At 40.3% G+C, this 20167-nt stretch overlaps 1 protein-coding gene across 1 annotated transcript in view; it reads right to left on the reverse strand.

Annotated features, from left to right (window-relative positions):
- Positions 1-1466: 1466 nt before the first annotated feature.
- ITSN1 (intersectin 1 (SH3 domain protein)) overlaps positions 1467-20167 on the reverse strand; it is a 106356-nt gene continuing 87655 nt past the window's right edge. Inside the window, exons 29-39 of the mRNA XM_009894877.1 lie at positions 12800-12921; positions 11763-11869; positions 10187-10370; positions 9657-9755; positions 8663-8830; positions 6793-7005; positions 6141-6262; positions 3891-3973; positions 3708-3791; positions 3099-3272; positions 1467-2147 (exon numbers count right to left, since the gene is read on the reverse strand). Of these exons, the coding sequence (XP_009893179.1) occupies positions 1999-2147; positions 3099-3272; positions 3708-3791; positions 3891-3973; positions 6141-6262; positions 6793-7005; positions 8663-8830; positions 9657-9755; positions 10187-10370; positions 11763-11869; positions 12800-12921 (1505 nt within the window). The 3' untranslated portion in view covers positions 1467-1998. The remainder of the gene's footprint in view (positions 2148-3098; positions 3273-3707; positions 3792-3890; positions 3974-6140; positions 6263-6792; positions 7006-8662; positions 8831-9656; positions 9756-10186; positions 10371-11762; positions 11870-12799; positions 12922-20167) is intronic.

Below are 20167 nucleotides of genomic sequence, written 5' to 3' on the forward strand. Positions count from 1 at the left end.
TATTGATATGGAATTAGGAAAGCATGGGTTTAGTACTATTTACATATTTTAATTGAAACAATTTTCTTAACAACATTGAAAAATAGAAACTTAAAGTTCTCTTAATCGTGTTTTCAGCCAGTTAGTGGTAAACAAATGCATGCCTAGGAAGTTACACTCCCTCTAAAATGTGGTCAGTTGAAAGTTTCTAACTAAAGTGTGTATCTCTGTTTTGTTTCAAAAAATACATAAGTATGTCTGTCATTTCTGATACAAAATTCTACACTATCTTCAATAAATAAATAATAAAGCGATTCTGAAAAGTATGAAATGTAAACTTTGTTGTCCCTCCAACATACATATTTTTTTTCCCATTGCTTGAAACATTACAGTGGTCTTGTAGGAAATTATAGTACACAGACACTTCCCAGCACAGTTTACACTTATTACCATACTGTATCTAGCTATCCGTTATGAATATATCCTAATTTCCTAATGGAAATCAATAAGACTTGTAGTGCTAGAGAACACTGCCTATACAGGAAAGGTGGAAACCAGTACTGAAAGGACATGCAAGGAACACCAAAACCTAACAACAGGCTCCACAAGAACGTTCACATGCTAATGAAACAGGCTGACACCTCCCATTCGGAAATAAAGTCCTTACAAAAATACCAGTGTATGCATGATAGGTCATGAACAAAATGAATCCAAGCAGAACAAAGAGGAATTTTACTCTTAGGGGCCTATTCTCTCTCGGGTCCAGACACAGCAAAGCACTTACGCATGTTCTTAAGGGAAACAAGACGTAAGCGCACACTTAAAGCTGGGTGCTTTGCCAAACAGGGGAAGTTTACTGGATGTGGGGCTATACGTGTGCATTCGTAGAGTTAAATGGATATATAAGCCCTGGCATTCCCCCAGATGACAAGGCTTTCACTTTGGGGTTACCCACTCTGCACCATCACAAGCACGCTCTTCCTGGTCGCTTCCAGTATCGCTCCCACCGAACCTGCGACCACCCCGGCTTGCCACAAACACCTCCGTGAACTACAGTGTGCTGCTGCCCTGAATTCGGTAACACAATGTCAAACACCGTTAGGCACGGTACCATGTAATAACTGGTCACCACTGATTGCTTTGCAAACTAGATTCGGTGGGGTAGAAATTAGCTTCCTGAGCTAGAGGCATGATTTTTTTCCTTCCCCGCTGCAGGTGACAGCTCATCCATCCGCAGTCACACAATGAAGCAGCAGTAGTAAGTAGTATCAAAGTGGTATAGCACAACATTCAGCCGGGCTCTACGTTTAATCCTTCGCTTACTGTTCCAACATTTACAGTCCTAGAGAAAGTCGCAACTTCCAAAGGTATCGAGCGGGTGGAATCTTCTGGAGTGCAATTCATCTCTGTGCAGAAGGCCCATACATAATTTATTTTCAGGGGCAACATGAGTCATGAAGTGGTATGTTAATAGAATCTTCTCTGTTTATAGATATAGACTATTTATTTTCTAAGTCTTTTCAGTACCTCCATGAAGATCTTCAAAGATCTTCTTACTGCGTAACTGCTCCTTCCATTCACATTACATTTACACACCACTTTGCTGAGCAATAGGCACAGAATTCCTTCAGGGGGAAAACCCTGCAGAAAGCCTCCAAAACATACCAACATTGCCTTCTTCATGTAAATTAAAGAGTAGGGTAACTGGAGCAAGCACAGCAACCTATGTGGTTTGCCAGCCGTTCAGACTGGAGCACAACAAACAACTAGGTTATTTCATTAACCTAGGAAACTAACCTCAAGTTCCACGTAGAGAAATCGAGGGAGATCTCCTCACTAAATTGGGATTCATTTTTCAGTGAGAATTATCAAGGCACAAAGATGCTCCTGTTTGCTTTGATAACCCTCTTATGTGTGAAGGGCAAGCAGTAGTTTCATACCACACCGATAAGGATTTTGCTTCTGCAGACACCTATTGCAGTGAACTCAGACTGAAATAAAACATTGGTCCCTTTCCTTCTAAGGCTCATCGAACAACTGCAGGTCTAGTCGGACGACTATCTCTCCTGTTGGGACTTCGTGCAGAAGGAGACATTTTGTAACTGGTCCCTTTGAACCCTGATCCTTCTTAATGTCTGCCACACGGATCTCTGTTCTGCCCAAAAAGTCTGAAATGCAAAAAGACAGCATGGTCAGAAATGACACAACTGTTTGGGTTGCAAAAACATGCTAATTTGCAGAAGGAACTAAGCTGTCATCTGCACACAACAAAAGCAGAAAACAAGTCTTCAATCCAACTATATTTTTGCAGTTGAAGAAGGCCAAAGGCAACCAATCTGCATAGAAGAGGATTTTAGCTGGACCATGTTAGACAGCAGCAGCATTAAAAATAAATGGTCCCATAAGCAGAAAAAATCCACTATGTAATTCACAGCTGCCTTGCTTCAGTAGCTTATTTATTTTATGGTATGTTAGAAAAAAGGCCAAAGGCTGCTGCACAGTTCAAACTGAGTGTGAAGCCCTCTGGAGATGGCAGAGCCAAGGAGTGCATCACACCAGCAATGAGGTCAGTGGGCCAACTGGTGCTGGCCACATGAATGACAGCCCTATCCAAATACTTCCCGAGAGATTATGACTGCGAAATACACTCTTTAGTGCTCCATATGTTTATCCAAGATTATTAAATAAGAATGGGTTAGGAATCCCGGGTTCATTTCTGTCGCTGTTATTGCATATTACAGGAACTTGAAGACATTTCTCTTTTTCCTGCATTAATCTATCAATTTGCAAACAGTACCCAGAGTTTTTTAAAGACTTAGCAGAATTGCAAATCACATTTTAGTTGTTGTCAAGTTGTACAAGAAAGGAAACCCCCCCAAAAAACAGAGAGAGCTTGATTCTTTTTGCACTGATACTAGCATGACTCTGCTGGGGAGCAAGAGCGAGTAGGCTCCCAGTATGCCAAGGGGTTCAATATTGGGGTTGGAACTAGATGATCTTTAAATGTCCCTTCCAATCCAAACCATTCTCTGATTCTATGGTTTACCCCAGCAGGCATGCACCTCTTCAAAACGGGAGATCTGAAAATACCCTTGGAAGGGCGGCAGCCCCCTACATACCATCTGGGGAGAACTGGTCCCTCTCGAACACCGTAATGCAGAGCACATCCTGCTCGAGGTCTTTGATAAAGAACTGGCAGTTGGAGTTCCACTTTGGGTTGAGGGTGTCCTGTATTGTCTTGGTAATGTGGCACTGAGAGCCCATTGTCACCTCACAGTATGGATTGCTCTTTCCTGGAAAGACAAAAACAAAAAAAACCCAAACAAAAAAAAAAATCATGTTTTTAGGTGTGTGATCTTCTTCCTCAATGTCCTTTTAGTCCTACAGCCAACGGACAGGGTAAAGACTGTGGCCTCACTGCCATTACAATGAACAGGGACACAGTTCGGCAAGGGGCTGAGCACTTTCCACTCTTCATTTCAGGACTTTGTGGCTTATGGTCTATTATGATATGGCTTAGGTGGTGGAAACTAAGTTTGTCTGAAACAAATGCTTAAGTGCAGTGCATGACTGCTACTGAACTGCACAAAATCAATTTGGTATACTGTAAGTTCATTAAAATGGCTTCATTAAACAAAACCACGCTTTGGACAGAACCTCCTTCGTTAGTCTGACAAATAGGAATGTTTTCTTCACAGAGCACATTATGAAAAACCCAAGGCACTTACCGTGGGACCTGCAAGGTTTTAGTTCAATGCCTTCAACAATATTCACCATCAACCTCCCAATGCCTGTTGCTCTCTGTGAGCGAACTGTGGTGAAACAGAAGAGGAGAGAGAAAAGTCATTAACGTGTTTCCCTGCCAATGGACTTTCCCACAAAAGATGACACCCCCGCATCCCATGCTGTACCTAAGTAGGCTTTTTCCCTCTTCTTCTTTTCGGTTTCTATGTAAAGTTCTGAGGCAGCTTTGATCTTCTGAACCCAGGCAGTCCTTCAGAAGGAAATGAAAAAAAGGTTGCAAAATACCATTTCCATTTTTCCTCCCTGGAGCACAGCAGACAGAAGTAAATCTGGCCCTCCTTCCCAACCAAGGCTCTGGCCCCACCACAGGCTCTGCTACACTGAAGCTGTGTGCCTGTAAGACATCTTACTGGAATTTATAACACCTACAGAAACTTAACCATCCCAAGCTAGCAGATCCCACCACACAAAGAAAACTCAAGAGAATCACAAGCAGGAAGGACTTGGTGAGACAGCAAAAGGTGTAGATAACATGTTTGCTTTTACCAAACTTTTTGCTTTATTGTAATAAACTAACTTCCTGTAGCCAGAAGATACAAGACAGCTATGTTGCAGAGAGAGCCAGTTTTCTTGATCCTAGGGGTTTTGTACCAAAATCCTTCTGAGCCTCAGGACACATGAAGCATAACTCAGAAAATACATAGATGATGAATGACCATGGTTCCCTGTGGGCCCTTGTGGGAAATCATTTCTTATTTACAAGACTGAGTGGAAAGACTGACAGAGAAAAAGCATAGAAGGTGTCCCATGGGACCTCAAGGGTTTAGAAGAATTGCTGTGACATATGAGGGAGACCTGAGTCAAGGCAAAATGAGAGAATCTAGAAGCATTTCCAAACCCAAAATGAAGAGCTGCTGCTTTACATGGCATTGCAGCTACTTACACAGATTTGGGTCTGAACACTCACCTGCATTCTGCACAGAAAGCTGTTTAAGAAAACAAAACATTTAAGGACAATTCTATCTTCCAGCTCAGCCCTAAATGGTAAATGGCGGCTTCAGAAGTATACCAAGCCTTTGATCCACAAAGGTCTTTTAAGATTAAATAGGAAAATTCATCACTCATTGATGCTAATGTTGTTCTTGGTTAAAAACAAGTGAATGATGAAAACCTGGAGGTACCTCACCTAAAATGCTGCATTTATTTCATAAGCAATTCTAGCATAAAAGAAAGTCAAAGGCTGTATCCCGTATAAGTAAAGGCATTTGACTAAAGCGCCCAGATTTGGATAGCGGTTCCTGTGGGTTCTCTCTATAATGACTGGAGAGAGGCAGGCACCTCCAGAGGGCGTTCAGTATATGATCTGGCTCCTTCCACTGGTGGTTCAGCGTAGCGTACCTAAGCATCTCACTGAAGTTCCTTGAGCTAGGTAGGATACATGCAGTGCAGAGTTTAGATCTTTCTGACTGCCACTGTGAGTGCTCTGACACAGAACCGAAGATTATTGCTATAGTCTGATTTGTCCAACAGATCCTAAGTTGAAAAGGCTCTGTCAATTTTCATCACCAAGAGTCTAACGATGATGCTTGTTCATTCTGTGGCATAGAGGGACAGACAGCATCCCAAAGGACAAGAGTGATCCATAAAAGTACCATCTTTTGCAAGAAAAACTATGTGTATAAATAATAATGAATAACACTGTCAGGCAGGCAGGGAGAAAAGATGTTTTATACAGTTTTATGCGTCAGAATTTTTAGGGGCCATACATTTGCAAACTGCTATAATGCCATGTCTATACTATGGTTGGTTTTTTTTTCTATACTCTGAACTTTCATTTTTTAACAAAAGTTACCTTTCAACACCTTACATTGGTGGAGAGAGAGCTTTTCAATGCAAGCCAGTGTAACGCTGTCTCTGTAAACTTGCCAGAGACAAAAATCACCAGCTCAGGTTTTGAGATTGCCATTCTTTTGACTGTTGCAGTCTGAACTGAACCAGGTTAAAACTAAGTGGGTTTTCTTTGGTAGGTTTTTGCTTCAAGTTCTAATTCTGACCTGTTTCTCAATCGCATTCAACATATGGCCATCCAAATGCTTGCACTGGCACAAACAAACAGATGTTAACAGAAGAAGCTAGGATTGCATATTTTGCCCTTCTTATGCTACCATAAAAAGTTGTGAAATACGGCCTATATATCAGCCCTCCTAGGCATTTCACTGTTGGTCTTACTGGAATTTAGGAAACATCTTTACTTCTCTCTCCTTTTCATATACTGAGTATCACGATAATCTCAAGCAGAAGGAATTCTCCAGTCTTGTAAGATAAACTGCTTGGAGACTGCTATGCATGTGTACATCAAACACATTTACACCAGACTTTTCAAATTCAGTACTAATATGGCCTATACAGGTGCTTACCTTTCATTAATGCTTTCAGCCCGGAGCGTATAGACTCTATCAATGTGGGAGATATGGAAGATGGGCTCATCTCCAGAAGGGTCTGTGGGTAATTTTACTAGTACCTCATTTAGAAAAATGGGCTGTAAAACATTAGGCAAAGCTAGAGTTCTACTGTACAATATCTGAACAGATGCATTCAACACAGCAATTTACAACAGATTTCTTTTGTGCCTCGATATCTTTCCCCTTCTGCCTGCCTCCCATCCTTCTTCAGAGACGTCATTTTTGGAATTTTCATATTACCAAAGATACAGGTGCCATCAGAGTCTGGGAACACTTCTCTTGAAGTAAGAAAGCAGCCTCACGAAGCATAGCAATTTCTCCTTTCCCACAGAGAGCAGCAAACGCCACTCGTCCCATCACTCCCCAAGACACGAAACCTCTGTTGGAGAGGTTGTTTTAGCAAAACTTCAAAAGCATCTTCTCTTATCTCGCTAAGGCAAACAACCAGCTTTCTCACCATCAGGCCCTGAAATCCCCAGCATAGGCCAAAGCTTTCGTACCTCTTCTATATAAAGGCTATTGCTTGCACATCCAGTATGGGAGCTGCTGCCTGCTATATGCACTGGTAACATATAACTATCTAAGTCATCATTTGAGCGGTACTTACAGTTTTGTACATTTTGTATTGCAGATTGGACTTGGGGCTGAAGACCTTGTCTGTGCCAGAAGAGCCAAGAGGTTTTATGATTTGAGTCAGGAGGAGGAAATCGTTGAACAGAAAGCCATACAGTTCCTTGTTGCTCTTGGCTTTATAGAGTTTCCCACTGTGCAGAAACTTGCGTGGTCCCAAGCAGTTTGTAACAGAATTAAATACGAGTTGCTGCGAAAAGTAGAAGAAGAAGAACAACGCACTGTATAAAGTAAAACAATCGAGGTTCCCCTGAAAGAGATCAGATACAGTTTTGAGTCCTGACATTGGTTTTAATTTGTGTCACAGGGATGATGAGCAATGTCTCTGTCTTGCGCATGATAAGCAGTGCCAGTCATAGAAATGCTACATGAAAATTAACTTTAAGGCAGCCCATCAGTTGCACGAGGCATGGCCTGGACAGTCAGAGAAAAGCCAAAAGCATTTGTGCTTCCTTTTGAGTTTCTCTGCCACGCGCATGCATCTCTGTGAGTGGAACTGAGCTGATGATAACTTGTCACAGATTAGCAGTAGTTATGCAAATGGCCTCTCCAAATGCTAAGCTTCCTTAACAAGGCCTGGATTTCTGAATCGTGCCAAAAACCCATTCACCAAAACATATCAAAGGCATTCCAGATCGATGCCTTTGTGTACCCACGAAACTGGGAGTTAGAGGACAGCTGCTGACCAGTGGCTAGAACTGGAAGAATTTAAGACTTATCTGGAGGTTGTTACCAGATGAGTAGAGGCTTGCCCTTTCCTAAAATGTCTTTTTCAGGCTTTTTTTTTCACTAGGTGATGGTACAGTTCTTGCCATCCTACTTAGCTGGGCAGCTAGATCTGAAGTGGCTCCTTTTACAGATTAGAAACATCTCAGTCAGAAAACTGAGGGAAGGCCGGACCACTCCTTGCCACTGATTCAAGGCTGCTACTGGCATTACCATGTCAGCAAGCAGCCAGTTGGTCTTTCAGGTAATGTCTTTGGTGTTCTAGGGCCAGACATCATGTACAGAAGATAAAAGCAGCCATCTTCCTTCAGGCAGCAGTTATAAGACAGCTGAACATGACTTTGACTCTTCTGAAATTGTCATGCCTGTGTTTCTGAAACAGATTTCATAAAATGAAATGCAATGTTTTCCAGCTTATAAACCAACTAGTGCTTTTTTTTTAAAAAAAAAAATCTTCTAGAACTGAAAACTCAGTGCATACTTTGAAAATCAAGTTGTGATCTGTCTGTGTCTATTATCTTTATCAATAATAGGGAGGCCATCAAAATATCCTCCATCCTTTTGCAGGACATACAAACACAATTATATATAGTTCCAGTGGAGAAACTTCACATGCTACCTTGAAAAATAGTATGTGACGGTAGGCAGTGATTCTATTGTAAAGTCTTGAGAGAGACTCGATCAGTGCTCTTGACTTTCCAAAAAGCATACAAGGTTTTATCACCAAAAAAAAAAAAAAAAAATCTGCTATTAAAGCACTCCAGGCTGGTCAGGTATAGTTTCAGGATGAAATACAGCAGTACAATAACCACTGTATTCTAAAGAGCTATGAAACTGGAAAAGGTGTGGTTGAAAACAGCAGCATTGAACCTGGCACTAGTCCAGAGGCAGGCAACAAAAGCAGCATTTATCATATAGAAGGCAAAGCAACAGCAAAGGAATACGCGCAGGAGTGAAAGGGAACCAAAGAAAGATGAAAACGAAGGACTGAAGATTATATGACTTGATTAATTACACTGTTTGTCCCCTGATGCAGTGCCATAAGTGAGCCATGGTTTCTTCCCGACCGGTGAAGAAGTGCACCCACATTTGCATTACTCTAGCTAGAACATCGTTTTTACCTCCGACAGGCCTTCACACTGAACATGAGCCTGGATCCACTCCAGTCGATCTGAATTTTCCTTCTCCCGCACACCTTCATTTACTTGAGAACATAATTCTTCTGCTTTCTCAAGAGCATGCTTCAAGTGACTGTGGTCTGGGTGGTTTTCAGGAGTGTTTTCTATTATCTACAGATAAATAAAATATATTAGCCTTCTCTGTTATCTGCAGTTAAAATGTATTTATAATACACTTCTGGTTTATTTCTTTATTTTCATCAGACCCAGCCAGTATGTTTCAAGTTTCTTTTCCTCTCTGACAAACATGAAAAATAAGAAACAAACTCACAGTCTGTGAATAGCTGAAGTAAATGCCCGCCTGCAGAGCCTTTACACTGCTCACGCTCCTGACATAAGTATGCAAATTCCAGCCATATACAGAAATATATCCATGACTGTCTAAGGACTCTCTTAAACACCAACATCCAATTTATAATTTTTTCCTGTGAAAGTCTTGGGCCAAGTTCAATAACATTATTCAGGATGGTAAGCGTTAGGCAACAAATGTAAGTTAGGAAAGGGTTGTAAGTCATCCAGCAATGTAAGCTGCGCAGTAAGGTAACTTGCAACAATTTGGCATTCAGGCTTGCACACTGAATGTCATTTACAGGACTAGAGGAGGGAATGACACTGTGGAAAGTGACAAAGACGAGCATAAGATTGACTTTTTACTCCCATTATCTGAATTCTAAAGTTTTCATTCAGCATTTACAGCCTTCTGGGTCTTTGTGCGCAAGTTTCACCACTGTTGCTAATGGAAATCCAGCGTCATTTTGCTGAAGCCAAATGAGTTACTGCATTGCCCTAGTGTGATCAAATATAAAAGGATACCCCATGTTCCCTAGCACATCAAATATCTAACAATGATAAAGCTTGACACAAATAGGGAAACTACCCTGTAACTAAGCTATAAGCAAAGCAGCATCAAAAACATCATCTTTGCAAAAGAACATACATTTTTAATTATTAGTGGGTATCTTGTTACCCGTTGCATAGGCTTTAGTAGAAAACTTGATAGTGGCATTCCTTTACAGCGAGGATCCATTGCTAACCTCTGAAACATTAGAGAGGTAAAATGGTGTTAGTCAGTTTGTTTAAAATCCTGCAAAATGAGCTCCTTCAAGAAAGAAAAAGGTAAGGCAACAAATAAACACCATGCCTCAGCTACATCTGTTCTTAGATCACAAACGATATCCGTGCAGTAGAATTTGTTGTATATTTTACAACATATTCTTCACCTGCCTTGCCTGTACAAGAGAAGGGCCTCTTCTTACTGTCCCAGCATTTTACAGCAAAACTATTATTAAACAAAGTATTTTATGGCTCTCAATGAAAACACGTACTCCTTCAATGACTGCTTAAGTCTGAAGAGTCTCCATTCCAGCCCAACACAGAGCGCTATTTGAGACTATGTTTTGCAAATTAACGAAACGATGAGCTAAATTTATGATGTACAAAATTCATGGTGATTGCTTCTTTTCTTACTTTAACAAACTCCTTGAACTCGGGGACTTCATCTGTCTTCTGCTGGATGAGCGCTGCCCCATTGAGCTGGCAGCTACAGAAGCGAATGTAAGGCTGCATGTGTGGCAGCTGAGCCGTTAAAATGTCACCAATCATTTTCACCGGCATCTTCTCTCCAGACATCTTCTTACGCACACGCAAAGCCCTGAACATGAAAAGGTCACGTGTGTTTTATAAGAAGACCACTAAAGAATGATTCCTCATTTATGAAATAAATGGTTCCGTTATTGAAATAAAGAGATCCCTGAATAATAAATAGATCAGCCACAAGACTTATTGCATATTGTAAGAATGCAATAATCAAGATCGCACCCTCAGTCAACAACATTCTTCCCTCTTGTGGTAACTGAACTGTTATTCGGCATTAACTTAATGCAGTGCCAGATCGGGTACAATATAAAAAGGAATGTAATTTTGTTTTCTGTTAGTTTAGAGAGTAACAGATATGCTCATGAATGAGGGATAAAAACCTTACCACTACTTTTGGCTCAAAGCCACTTCTAGTTTTTAGCCTGGTTTCCTAAGGAAAGGAGGTTTATTGTCATTGAGCTGCCTGCATTTGCCCTATCACTGTCATAACTTTTGAACTTGTGGGCCATTTTCAAACACGTTTTACAAAAAAGGAGGTATCTCAAAGTCTCAAGGGTCTTGTCCAACCTGAACGATTATAAAATCCCTGTAAGCTCAATGAAAATTAGCAGCTCAGTAGGGAAAAAAAAGGAACTTTGTTAGTCCTCTTGCTTATGAAGATGCAGGTTTAACTCAACCCTTGCTCAGTTTCTCTGGCATTGACCAGATGTGCAACCTGCGTGCACGTGTCTCCAAACCAGCCACAGCATTTACTGTGTCTTGCTAAAGCAGTAGGATGAGTGAGAAGGACGCGAGTAGGAAGACTGGATCCATCAGAGGCCATAGGGAATGAAGGGAGAAATAAAGGTACTTGCACTGTGTGGAGTTTCATGGCAGAGAGTTGGGGTTGCCATACTCGGAGATTTTGGAAGGAAGGGTGCAGGGTACACTGGACACAAATCCATAGGAAACCAGGCTTGGTTGGCGCCACTTCTCACAAAAGAGCTCATTCAGGTGCTATAAGCCTACAATAACTAAAGGAACACATCAGCTAACTCAGAATAAGAGACGCAGAGGTGGTTGTGCCTTGTTTTGCATTCACGGATAATAAGACTGGAACTGGGTATGGGCTGTGACGGAGGAAGTAAAAGTCTACAACAGGACTGTAGGTAGCCTGGGCAGGCACTGCTCTTCAGGAGAGGCTGATCTTGCCTTCTGGAGCACATGTACACCAAGAGCCAAGTAAGTGCAAATACTTACTCAGCAAAGAACTGCTGGATTTTTCTCAACAACAACAATAAGTCATAGCAAACATTGTTAATATGTTGCTTTTTCCAACAAGGAAAAATGCACAGCCCTTTTGGTTACTACTTGCTTAAGCGGCAAATATTTTCATGCAGCTAAAAGGAGAAGCAGGGGGAGAGGCCCATGATTTTGTTATTGCTAAGTATGGGGGAAAAAAACTTACTTCAGTAGTTTTATATTGCACATAATCAGCTCCTTCCAATTAACAAAAATCATAGCAACTTCTTTTTCTGTTAGCAGCTCAGATTCCATTAGTGGTTTCTGGAAGATCTACAGATTCAGAAAATTAAGCGATTTAGAAAGTATATGGTAACTATACTTACTTACTTACATCAGTCTTAGTTAAGACTGATGTTGCTCATTTCCTTAGTCTGGAGGTGAGAAAAGTTCACATCAGAGTAGCACTTGACACTCAGTGGAATAGACTTCAAATATGCACTGTGCCCTAGAGATACACAGTGTGCCCTGACAACGTGTTTGTGCACGGCATATGGCTTTAAAAGAGAATAGTCTAAATTTGTGATGGTGGCATTAATTATGACTGGGATAATTTGTTTGAAACTTGGGAATTTTAGTCAGGGGTCTCCTGCAAAATATCCCAGCGTTACTTTGATAATACAACTTAAAATACATTTTACTTCGGACTCTTTTATGGAAGTTCTGATTTATCCTAGTGTCTCATGTTTGCATATCTTGACTTCTTTTTCAAAAAAGGGCTATCCCTCTCTGTCAAAAGAATTGTCTAAGTCAGTTCTCCATACTAATTCCCCTTTTTTCCACATAGGAGGTGCACCTTGTAACATTTAAAGAAAATCACAGTAAGTGATAACTGAGTGCCACTGTGAACGTGGAAACTGGCATACAAAGTGCTTCAAGCTTTAAGAACTTACACATTAGAAATAAACATTCAAAATCGGAGCAAAAAGCGTTTACTAGAATGATACTTTAAACATCAGTGTTTTGGTGACAGTAACACAAGGGCTTAACATTAGTTGCACCCACACATGCACGCATGTATCTATAGATATAGATATATATCCATACATCAGATATCTATAGATATAGATATATAGATGAAAATTTGATACTAATAATCCCCAGGAAGTCAAATACAGCAGTGACACAAAATGAGTTTGCACAGTGAAATTATTGATTTACAAGTGATTAAAACCTCCTCGTAAAGCTGCTGTGCCGTCTTACCTCCGTGACCAACTGCAGATCATTTACATAGTTCTCTTCCGTGACAATGAGCTCATGGATGTATCCCTGCCTTTTCCTTTCAGTAGGTGTCAACATATCCAGAAGATGCAAGTCTGCACACCCTGCAAAACACAACAGGATCCTAGATTTTACTTAGGGTCGTTTGCAAATTGATTCAGATCTGTAGCAGTTCAAGTAATGCTTAATGAATAGTAACTACTGCCTGCTCAGTTCACTTCATTATTCACGTGTAATGGCACAACGTTAACAATGCTTCATCTCTTAGTGACTCAAAACATTATATTTAACACCTTGTTTAAAAAAAAAAAAAAACACAAAAAACCCCTCAAGGCCATTTCTAAGTGATAACTTTTCTCTGGTGGCAAAGCTTAAAAGTTCCCCTCACTGCTACCTGCCCATTTCCAACCTCACTCCAAAGTTCACTGTCCCCTTTATTTGTGTCATTCAGCTGGCACCACACTGTAAAACAAATCCCCAGATGGATGGCTGTTAAAAAAAAAGGGGACAAAAACTTCATCTGGTACTAAAGAAAACTTCTTTACGGTTCGGGTGAGCGAGCCCTGGCACAGGCTGCCCAGGGAGGTTGTGGAGTCCCCTTCTCTGGAGATTTTCAAGACCCGCCTGGATGCAGTCCTGAGTAATGTGCTCTGGGCAATCCTGCTTTAGCAGGGGAGTTGGACTAGATGATCTCTAGAGGTCCCTTCCAACTCTGAAAATTCTGTGATTCTGTGATTCTGTGTAGACACCTTAGGCAAGTAGAGTAGCAGGTAAACTTAGAAAGGCAGAAACCAATTATTCTTTTAGTTTGGTAAGCCCTTTCCTAGCAGTCAGCTTATTTATACTCTAAATTCAAGGTTAGCCTTTATCCTTCTAGTCAAAGTAGGCAGCCTAAGCAAGAAGGTCCTGTAGAGCTTATTTACTTCTTCACTTTTCAATTAAAATTGCTTTAAATTTTTGAAGGACATGAGCCAGAACACATGAAGGTTAGTGGAGATTGTTCCACAGATTTCACTAATTTATAGGCCAAGCCAAAGGGCTTTATTATTGTTCTCTTTTATCTTTAAAAGCATGGGAAGAGTTTGTAACTGAGAACCCATCTTCCATCAGTTTTGTCCCTTAATTTTTACAAACCACCTCCCTTGTGTTTATCCTGTGCTAGAATTTTTGTATAAATTCTAGAATCTCTAATTTTATTTTCTATTCAGAATTAGAACAGAACATTCCATTACAATTTTTTCCGTATGTCAGTATTTTTCAGCTGAGTGTAATTAAATTCCGCTGAGACTGTCAAGCAGAATGTTTTCTTCCAGTTTCACTTCTAACACTACTTCTATTACTTTTCTGTGTAAAATAAAATGCATTTCAAAAAGCAATGGTAAGGTGTTTTCAAACAGGTTGAAAACATTTTGCTGTAAAAATGCACTGTTTACAACTATTTCTACACAATCAAAATTCTTCAGTTTAATTCGTTCCCCCACCCCTCAGTGAAGGATGGACAAATTCAGTATATTCCTCATTGAAACAAACTTTCCTTATGGAAAAAGTTCTGACTGAAAAATATTCAGGGGGACCTTCACTTCATGGGGTTTAAAATGGTCTTTTTTTTTTTTTTTATGTTGTTCACCAGCATCAACAATGACACCAACTTACTGAGATCTGACAGGGATGTTTTTAGATCAGACGTTCACCTACGCTTTCACAAAGTGAACTGCTACTGCTCCTAATCACATCACACTCCGGCAAACTCCTTCAGTTCTTTGCATATAAAGTCAATGCTTAGATAGTATTTACTGCATTTTTAGCTTCCTGAATGTAACTCAGGAGCTGATTCTGCACTATGCCACTAGCAACGTCCATGTGTATCACCATTAAGTTTTTCATGGACTATCTTCAACTGCTGCTTCAACTACTCTGTGCTCCTGAAAAGGGAATGATAGATTTGACTTAAAAAATAAAGAAAACTAGATACAGACAGTCAAGGTAGTTTCCTCTGTGATTAAGAAGCTGAGAACAGATCAGACTGGAAGCATAAGCATATTGATAACACTCCTTTGAGATTCAGTACATTGCAGTCCTTCACAATATGTAATTGAAACTTTGCTTGAAATATAAAGTAGGTTTTGAGAAATATCAATTTTATGCCAAAATAACCAAGGTACTAGGCACATTTCAAAAGCCAAAAGTTTCATTTCTGCTGAATAAATGGCTGCTTTCAGAGCATTTTCTTAGTTATCATGTAAACCAGAGGTATAATAAACAGAATTGGTTCTCCCCATGCACTCTCAGCTTCATTAAAAGTGAACAAAGCGTTTAATTATTTCTCCCCAGAGACTGGGGAAGTTCACTTCTCAAAGATGCCAATGACCTTGGTTTGAAGTGCGGTTTCCAACCACCAGCCTTTTAGAGGAAGCATTTAACATTTTGAATCATAATGTATTTTAGCAGCTAGCTTGACAGCCAGCCAGTTGGGACACCAATGGGCTACTCTGAACTTCAACAAACGGTCTGCTTTTGAACACTAAATATTTGGCAAAACAGCCTGCTTTGAATCTGAGCAGAACATACAGGAGACACTCTTCTGATAATGGATTTTCTTCATGAGGTGTACCAGTACGAATATTTTTCTTGTCTTTGTATTAAAAACACCAAAGAAGAACTGGGTTCCTTTCCAGGGTGAAATGTCAGGCCACAGGGCTCTAGCTAGTTTTTCATGGACGCCAAAGTTCTGTGCAAAATACTTTTATGAACATCCAAATTCCACTCGCAGCTGTAATAACACCATTCATGAATTCAGTCGACTACAGCAGACTCCTGCTCGGAGCTAGCAAGCGCCCTTGATATCAGACATTCGCACCGACAGATGGGAAAGCTCTGCCGGGGGTAAAGTATGGGACCTTACCTCAGTGTGGAACTGGTTAATGTTTCTAACTTAAAGCACACAGGTAGTCCCTCATGCATACAGCCATTCAGGTACTTAAAATCAGGCACTGGCATTTGCCTTTTCAGTTACTGAGTGCCCCATTCTTTCATATTTTCTCTCCTGCTCTGAGAAAGTAGAGTGTTGGATCCCATCTGGAAGGTGCCAAGTTTGAATCCTGAGCTACAAACAACCTAGTAAACTCAGAAAAGAAAGGGGAAATTACAATAGCTAACTTGGTATGTTCACAGTACTGTGAATTGGCAAATTTTTGCCCTTTAATTGAATAGCCAGTACAACCTGAAGCAGAGGCATTCGCACACACTCACCAGACTCTGTTTGGACTTACAGAACCAATACACAAATGCTGCAACTAGAAATCCGTGCTTTGAGCCCCTATCACCACAGGAGCTGTAGGACTAAGGGATGCCAGAAAGGCAAAAAATAAATTCAGATATCATTCTAAGAAGTAAACTTGTTGTTCCTTTTCCTTACAAAGTCAGCCCTGGAAATAGGGGTCTTCCAAGCTAACCACTAAGCCTGAAAGCAATGCGCAAGAGATGCTGCATTTTCAGAAGGAAGGTTCTGCTGTGGAACTCACTGATCTACATACATGCACACAACTTCCGATTTCTTCTAATTCAGAGAGATTTTCTAAACAACGTAACTGCCAGATTTCACTGTAAACCTCATGCTGGCCCAGTCCGTAATGACAAGAACACAATCGACAGGAATCTGTTCTGTCATAGGGAACCAGAAGTGGTAAAAAAATTACATCATAGTTTTCCTCCAAAACCTTAAGTGGGGAGAAACAGCACTCCTGGCACCGCAATAGCATTCCTTCACTCAAATTACAGCATTTCACCATTCAGTCTTCTTATCAACTAGCTTCAGATGCAACCACCAATTTCCCATAAATATATCGTGGGACGGACCCTCCATTGAGAGACTATCTCAAGCTTTTGCTGAGGACAGCACAGAGTCTCATGATCAAACAGATCTCTCCATCTCAAGCTTCTGTGATGCAAAATCCCATTTCACAGCTATTTTCAACAGTTTCAGCATGTTTATAATTTCTCAATTGGACTAGTTGAGTTTATTGGCAGAGCAGAGCGTTTTCCTCTGGGACAGATGGAAGCAAGCTCTAGAAAGAAGTTTGAAAAGTCTCGCTCGCAAAATATTAAGTGTTACTTTGGTTTTGCCAAGACCAGACACCACCAACGCATGTGCCTCCTCCTCCTGTTCATGCCAGTCAGTTATTATCAGGTGGAGACATTGCCACTGCCAATCCAAACAGGACAAGCAACAGACTCGAGGACATTTGGTAACCATTTCGTTTTTCCTTTTTTTTTTGCTTTGTTTTTTTTTTTTGTTTTAAATTCTAGAACATGCCTGAGTGCTAAAGGCAAGTTTTGTAGTCCTCAACAACATACACTCGTAATACACTACCATCACCTCCTTTTGCAATAGCAACATCTTTCTGCAGTGTTTTAGGTTAACACCTTAGTTTCTATGAAAAAAAAAATATGTTTGAGTATTCAGCCAAGGGAAGGAGGTAAAGAAGAAAAGTGAGACAGTTGGGAAGGAAACCTACTAAATCCTTTCAGAAAAAAACAGAACATGTCTACCATTCCCTTTCCAGAATCCACTCGGGAGAGAATAAAATCCTATGTGAGGATATGGATGCATCTAAAATTATAAATATGCTGAGTTAACCAATTCCTGGACTGGTTTATCTCACATCAGGTAACTTTAAATCTCACCTCTGAATTATGACCCAGGGCCTATCTTTGAGCCCTTGACCACTTACTGTACAGTCACGGCAAATAGGTCAAGAGCATCAGCCACAGATCCAAGCAGAACTGCACAGTCTGATTTGACATTGTCTTCCGCAAAAATAAAGATGCTGTATAGGTATTTCACTTGGAGTCAGAAATGTGGTAACTAAATGTAGTATTCTAAAAGTTAAAATACTTTTTTTTTTTTCTCACTTTCTTGGGCAGACCTCCAGCCATCATCTTTCTCAGCTTCAAGTCTTCCCCCCCCAAAAAAAAAAGAATTCAAGTGAAAGAATCAAACCAGATTTATTTGAATCCTCATTTGGATGCAGAATTACTCCGACATATAAAACAATTCAGCAGAGAAAACTGCACTTGACAGCATGAGTGTAAGGGAGAAAACATGAATCCAGTTTCAGCCATCTAGCCCATGGCACAGAAAACCTGTACCTGTGACAGTGATTTAAGCCCGGTTCAGACCAGCACTGCACCAGTGCTGGCACTGGTTCACAGCTGTACTCTGGTGGGCGTCAGCTGAGCCGGCAGTATCAGGTCAGTATGCCGAGAGTACAAACTGGTACCGGAACAGACAAAATGCAGAAGTTGGGAACTGCTAGAAAATGGAGCCAAATCCTGCGATCAAGGAGCACCATAAAGCCACAGGGAATTCAACACCTTCTAAAAGCTCGATGCCCACTTGCTGTTGCACAGCTACCTCGAGTATAAACATCTTTCCGCCTACAGACACTAACAGCTATCTTTTCCATGAAATGCTTAAATAAAATTATTCCACAAGATCGCACTTGTTCTAAAATCTGACTTCTTATTCTTCATTGCTCCACGGGATTAATAAAAGTTACAGAAGAAGAGTTACAGGTTTGATTCAAATTAGTTTCCGGCTCTACGCAGACATTGCAATCTGAATTTTAGTGCTGAGCAGCTGCACTACAGGGGCACTTCTTGGGGTTGTTTTTTTTTGGGTTTTTTTGTTTGTTTGTTTGTTTTTAAAGAAGTTGCCAAATTAAGATGTATGGAAAGGGGAGGGGAACAAAACAGCTATGAAACTTGCTGTAACAAGCTATAGAAATTTGTTGCATATATCAGAATTATGTTTCCACATACTATTAACGTCAGTAGGTTATGCCAGATATTTAAGGTAACTCTCAGGATTTTTCCTTACGTGGACAGTGACTCAAAATGAACACTTATGCGTAATAAAGTACTCCTTTGCAAGCTGGCAAACTACAAGTACAAAAGCCCATAAAGTCTGCATGTGGGAAACAAAGTCTTCGTAAAAATAATTTACGTTTTTAACTGCATCCAGGACAACCTTCTGAAAACATTCTTTCAGGGTTTGGAATCAAAAGGTCACCATAGTGCTCTCTATTTAGCTAAGTAGCAGCTTGTTATCCAGTTGTCTGTGTGCACCCACTTAGCTTGCAATTAAAATTAAATAATATTTGAGTTATATTGTCCTTGGACTTACTGAAGTTGTGTAAAAAAAGGTTAAAAATAAGCCATTTATTGTATTCAGAAGAGGACTTGCATATAAGGAGCTATTTAACAAGAAGTTAAATAACTGGAGTCAATAATCATGACGGACTAAAAAGAACTGCTTTAAAACCAAAGAACAAAACCAGAACGTGCAGTTATTTTGCTGCCTTGCGGGAAGGTTATGGTAATAGGCCATTTTAACATGTGTTCAGTGAGCTCACGGGGACTGAAAGACACCACTGAAGCTCCAAAAAGAATGGAGATTTAAATAAAACTGATTCTGAATATGAAGCAAAACAGTCTTGATAAACCCACATCTTCGACTCTCAGTTGTCTTGGATAGATTTAAAGGACTGGAATTGATATTAACACATCCCCTGAAAAAACATTCATGGAAATTCTTCCTCAGCAGCTGAATACAGAGGAAATTCTGAAGGTAAACAGAAAAACTGTGAACAAAAAAACCCCACCACCACTTGGCGTAGTCTCTAAATCCAGTCTCCTCTACAACCCTCAAGTGAACAGCTCATTGTCCTGAGCTCCTGTGCAAAGGGAAAAGGTACTTCGCAAAAGAAAATTAATATAAAGAATGCATTCAATTGACTAGGCAGCAGTGAGACTGCTCTTTTTCTTAACGTTGACTTAAAATACAAATAAAATTGAAAATCATCTGAACGGTCTGTGAAAAATCTGGGTTCAGCCTTGACTGGGATTAGTGCTCGTTGGCTTTGCAGCCACAAATTCAAGGACCGAAGAAAAAAGAGCGTGGACACGTTTCCATCACAGGAGGCAAGTGTTTTTTGGAAATAGATTTGCCTGCTGCAGGCGAAATCTGCAGCTTTGGGAGGGGACAGCGTGCCTTAGGAGGTTGAAGATCTTTTCAGATGAACCAAAAAAGAGAAGAAAGGGTCAAAACTGGATTGAGACACAGTCCTGAAAAACTTTTTTTTTTTTTTTTATGGAATTAATCCATTTTCGTTATTAAAGAACTGCTTTCATACTCCCTTTCTCATATATATATGTGTGTGTATATATATACATACACAAAAAACCCCAAACAGACAGGTAAGGAAGAATAAGTGCAATATCTTGTTCCCTGCTCCTCAAGGGAAAAAATTAATTATGAAGAAGATTAAACACTACCATGCCAAGCTATAG

The sequence above is a fragment of the Charadrius vociferus genome, unplaced genomic scaffold (assembly GCF_000708025.1).
Source record: "Charadrius vociferus isolate BGI_N301 unplaced genomic scaffold, ASM70802v2 scaffold201, whole genome shotgun sequence".
Classification (NCBI taxonomy): Eukaryota; Metazoa; Chordata; class Aves; order Charadriiformes; family Charadriidae; genus Charadrius; species Charadrius vociferus.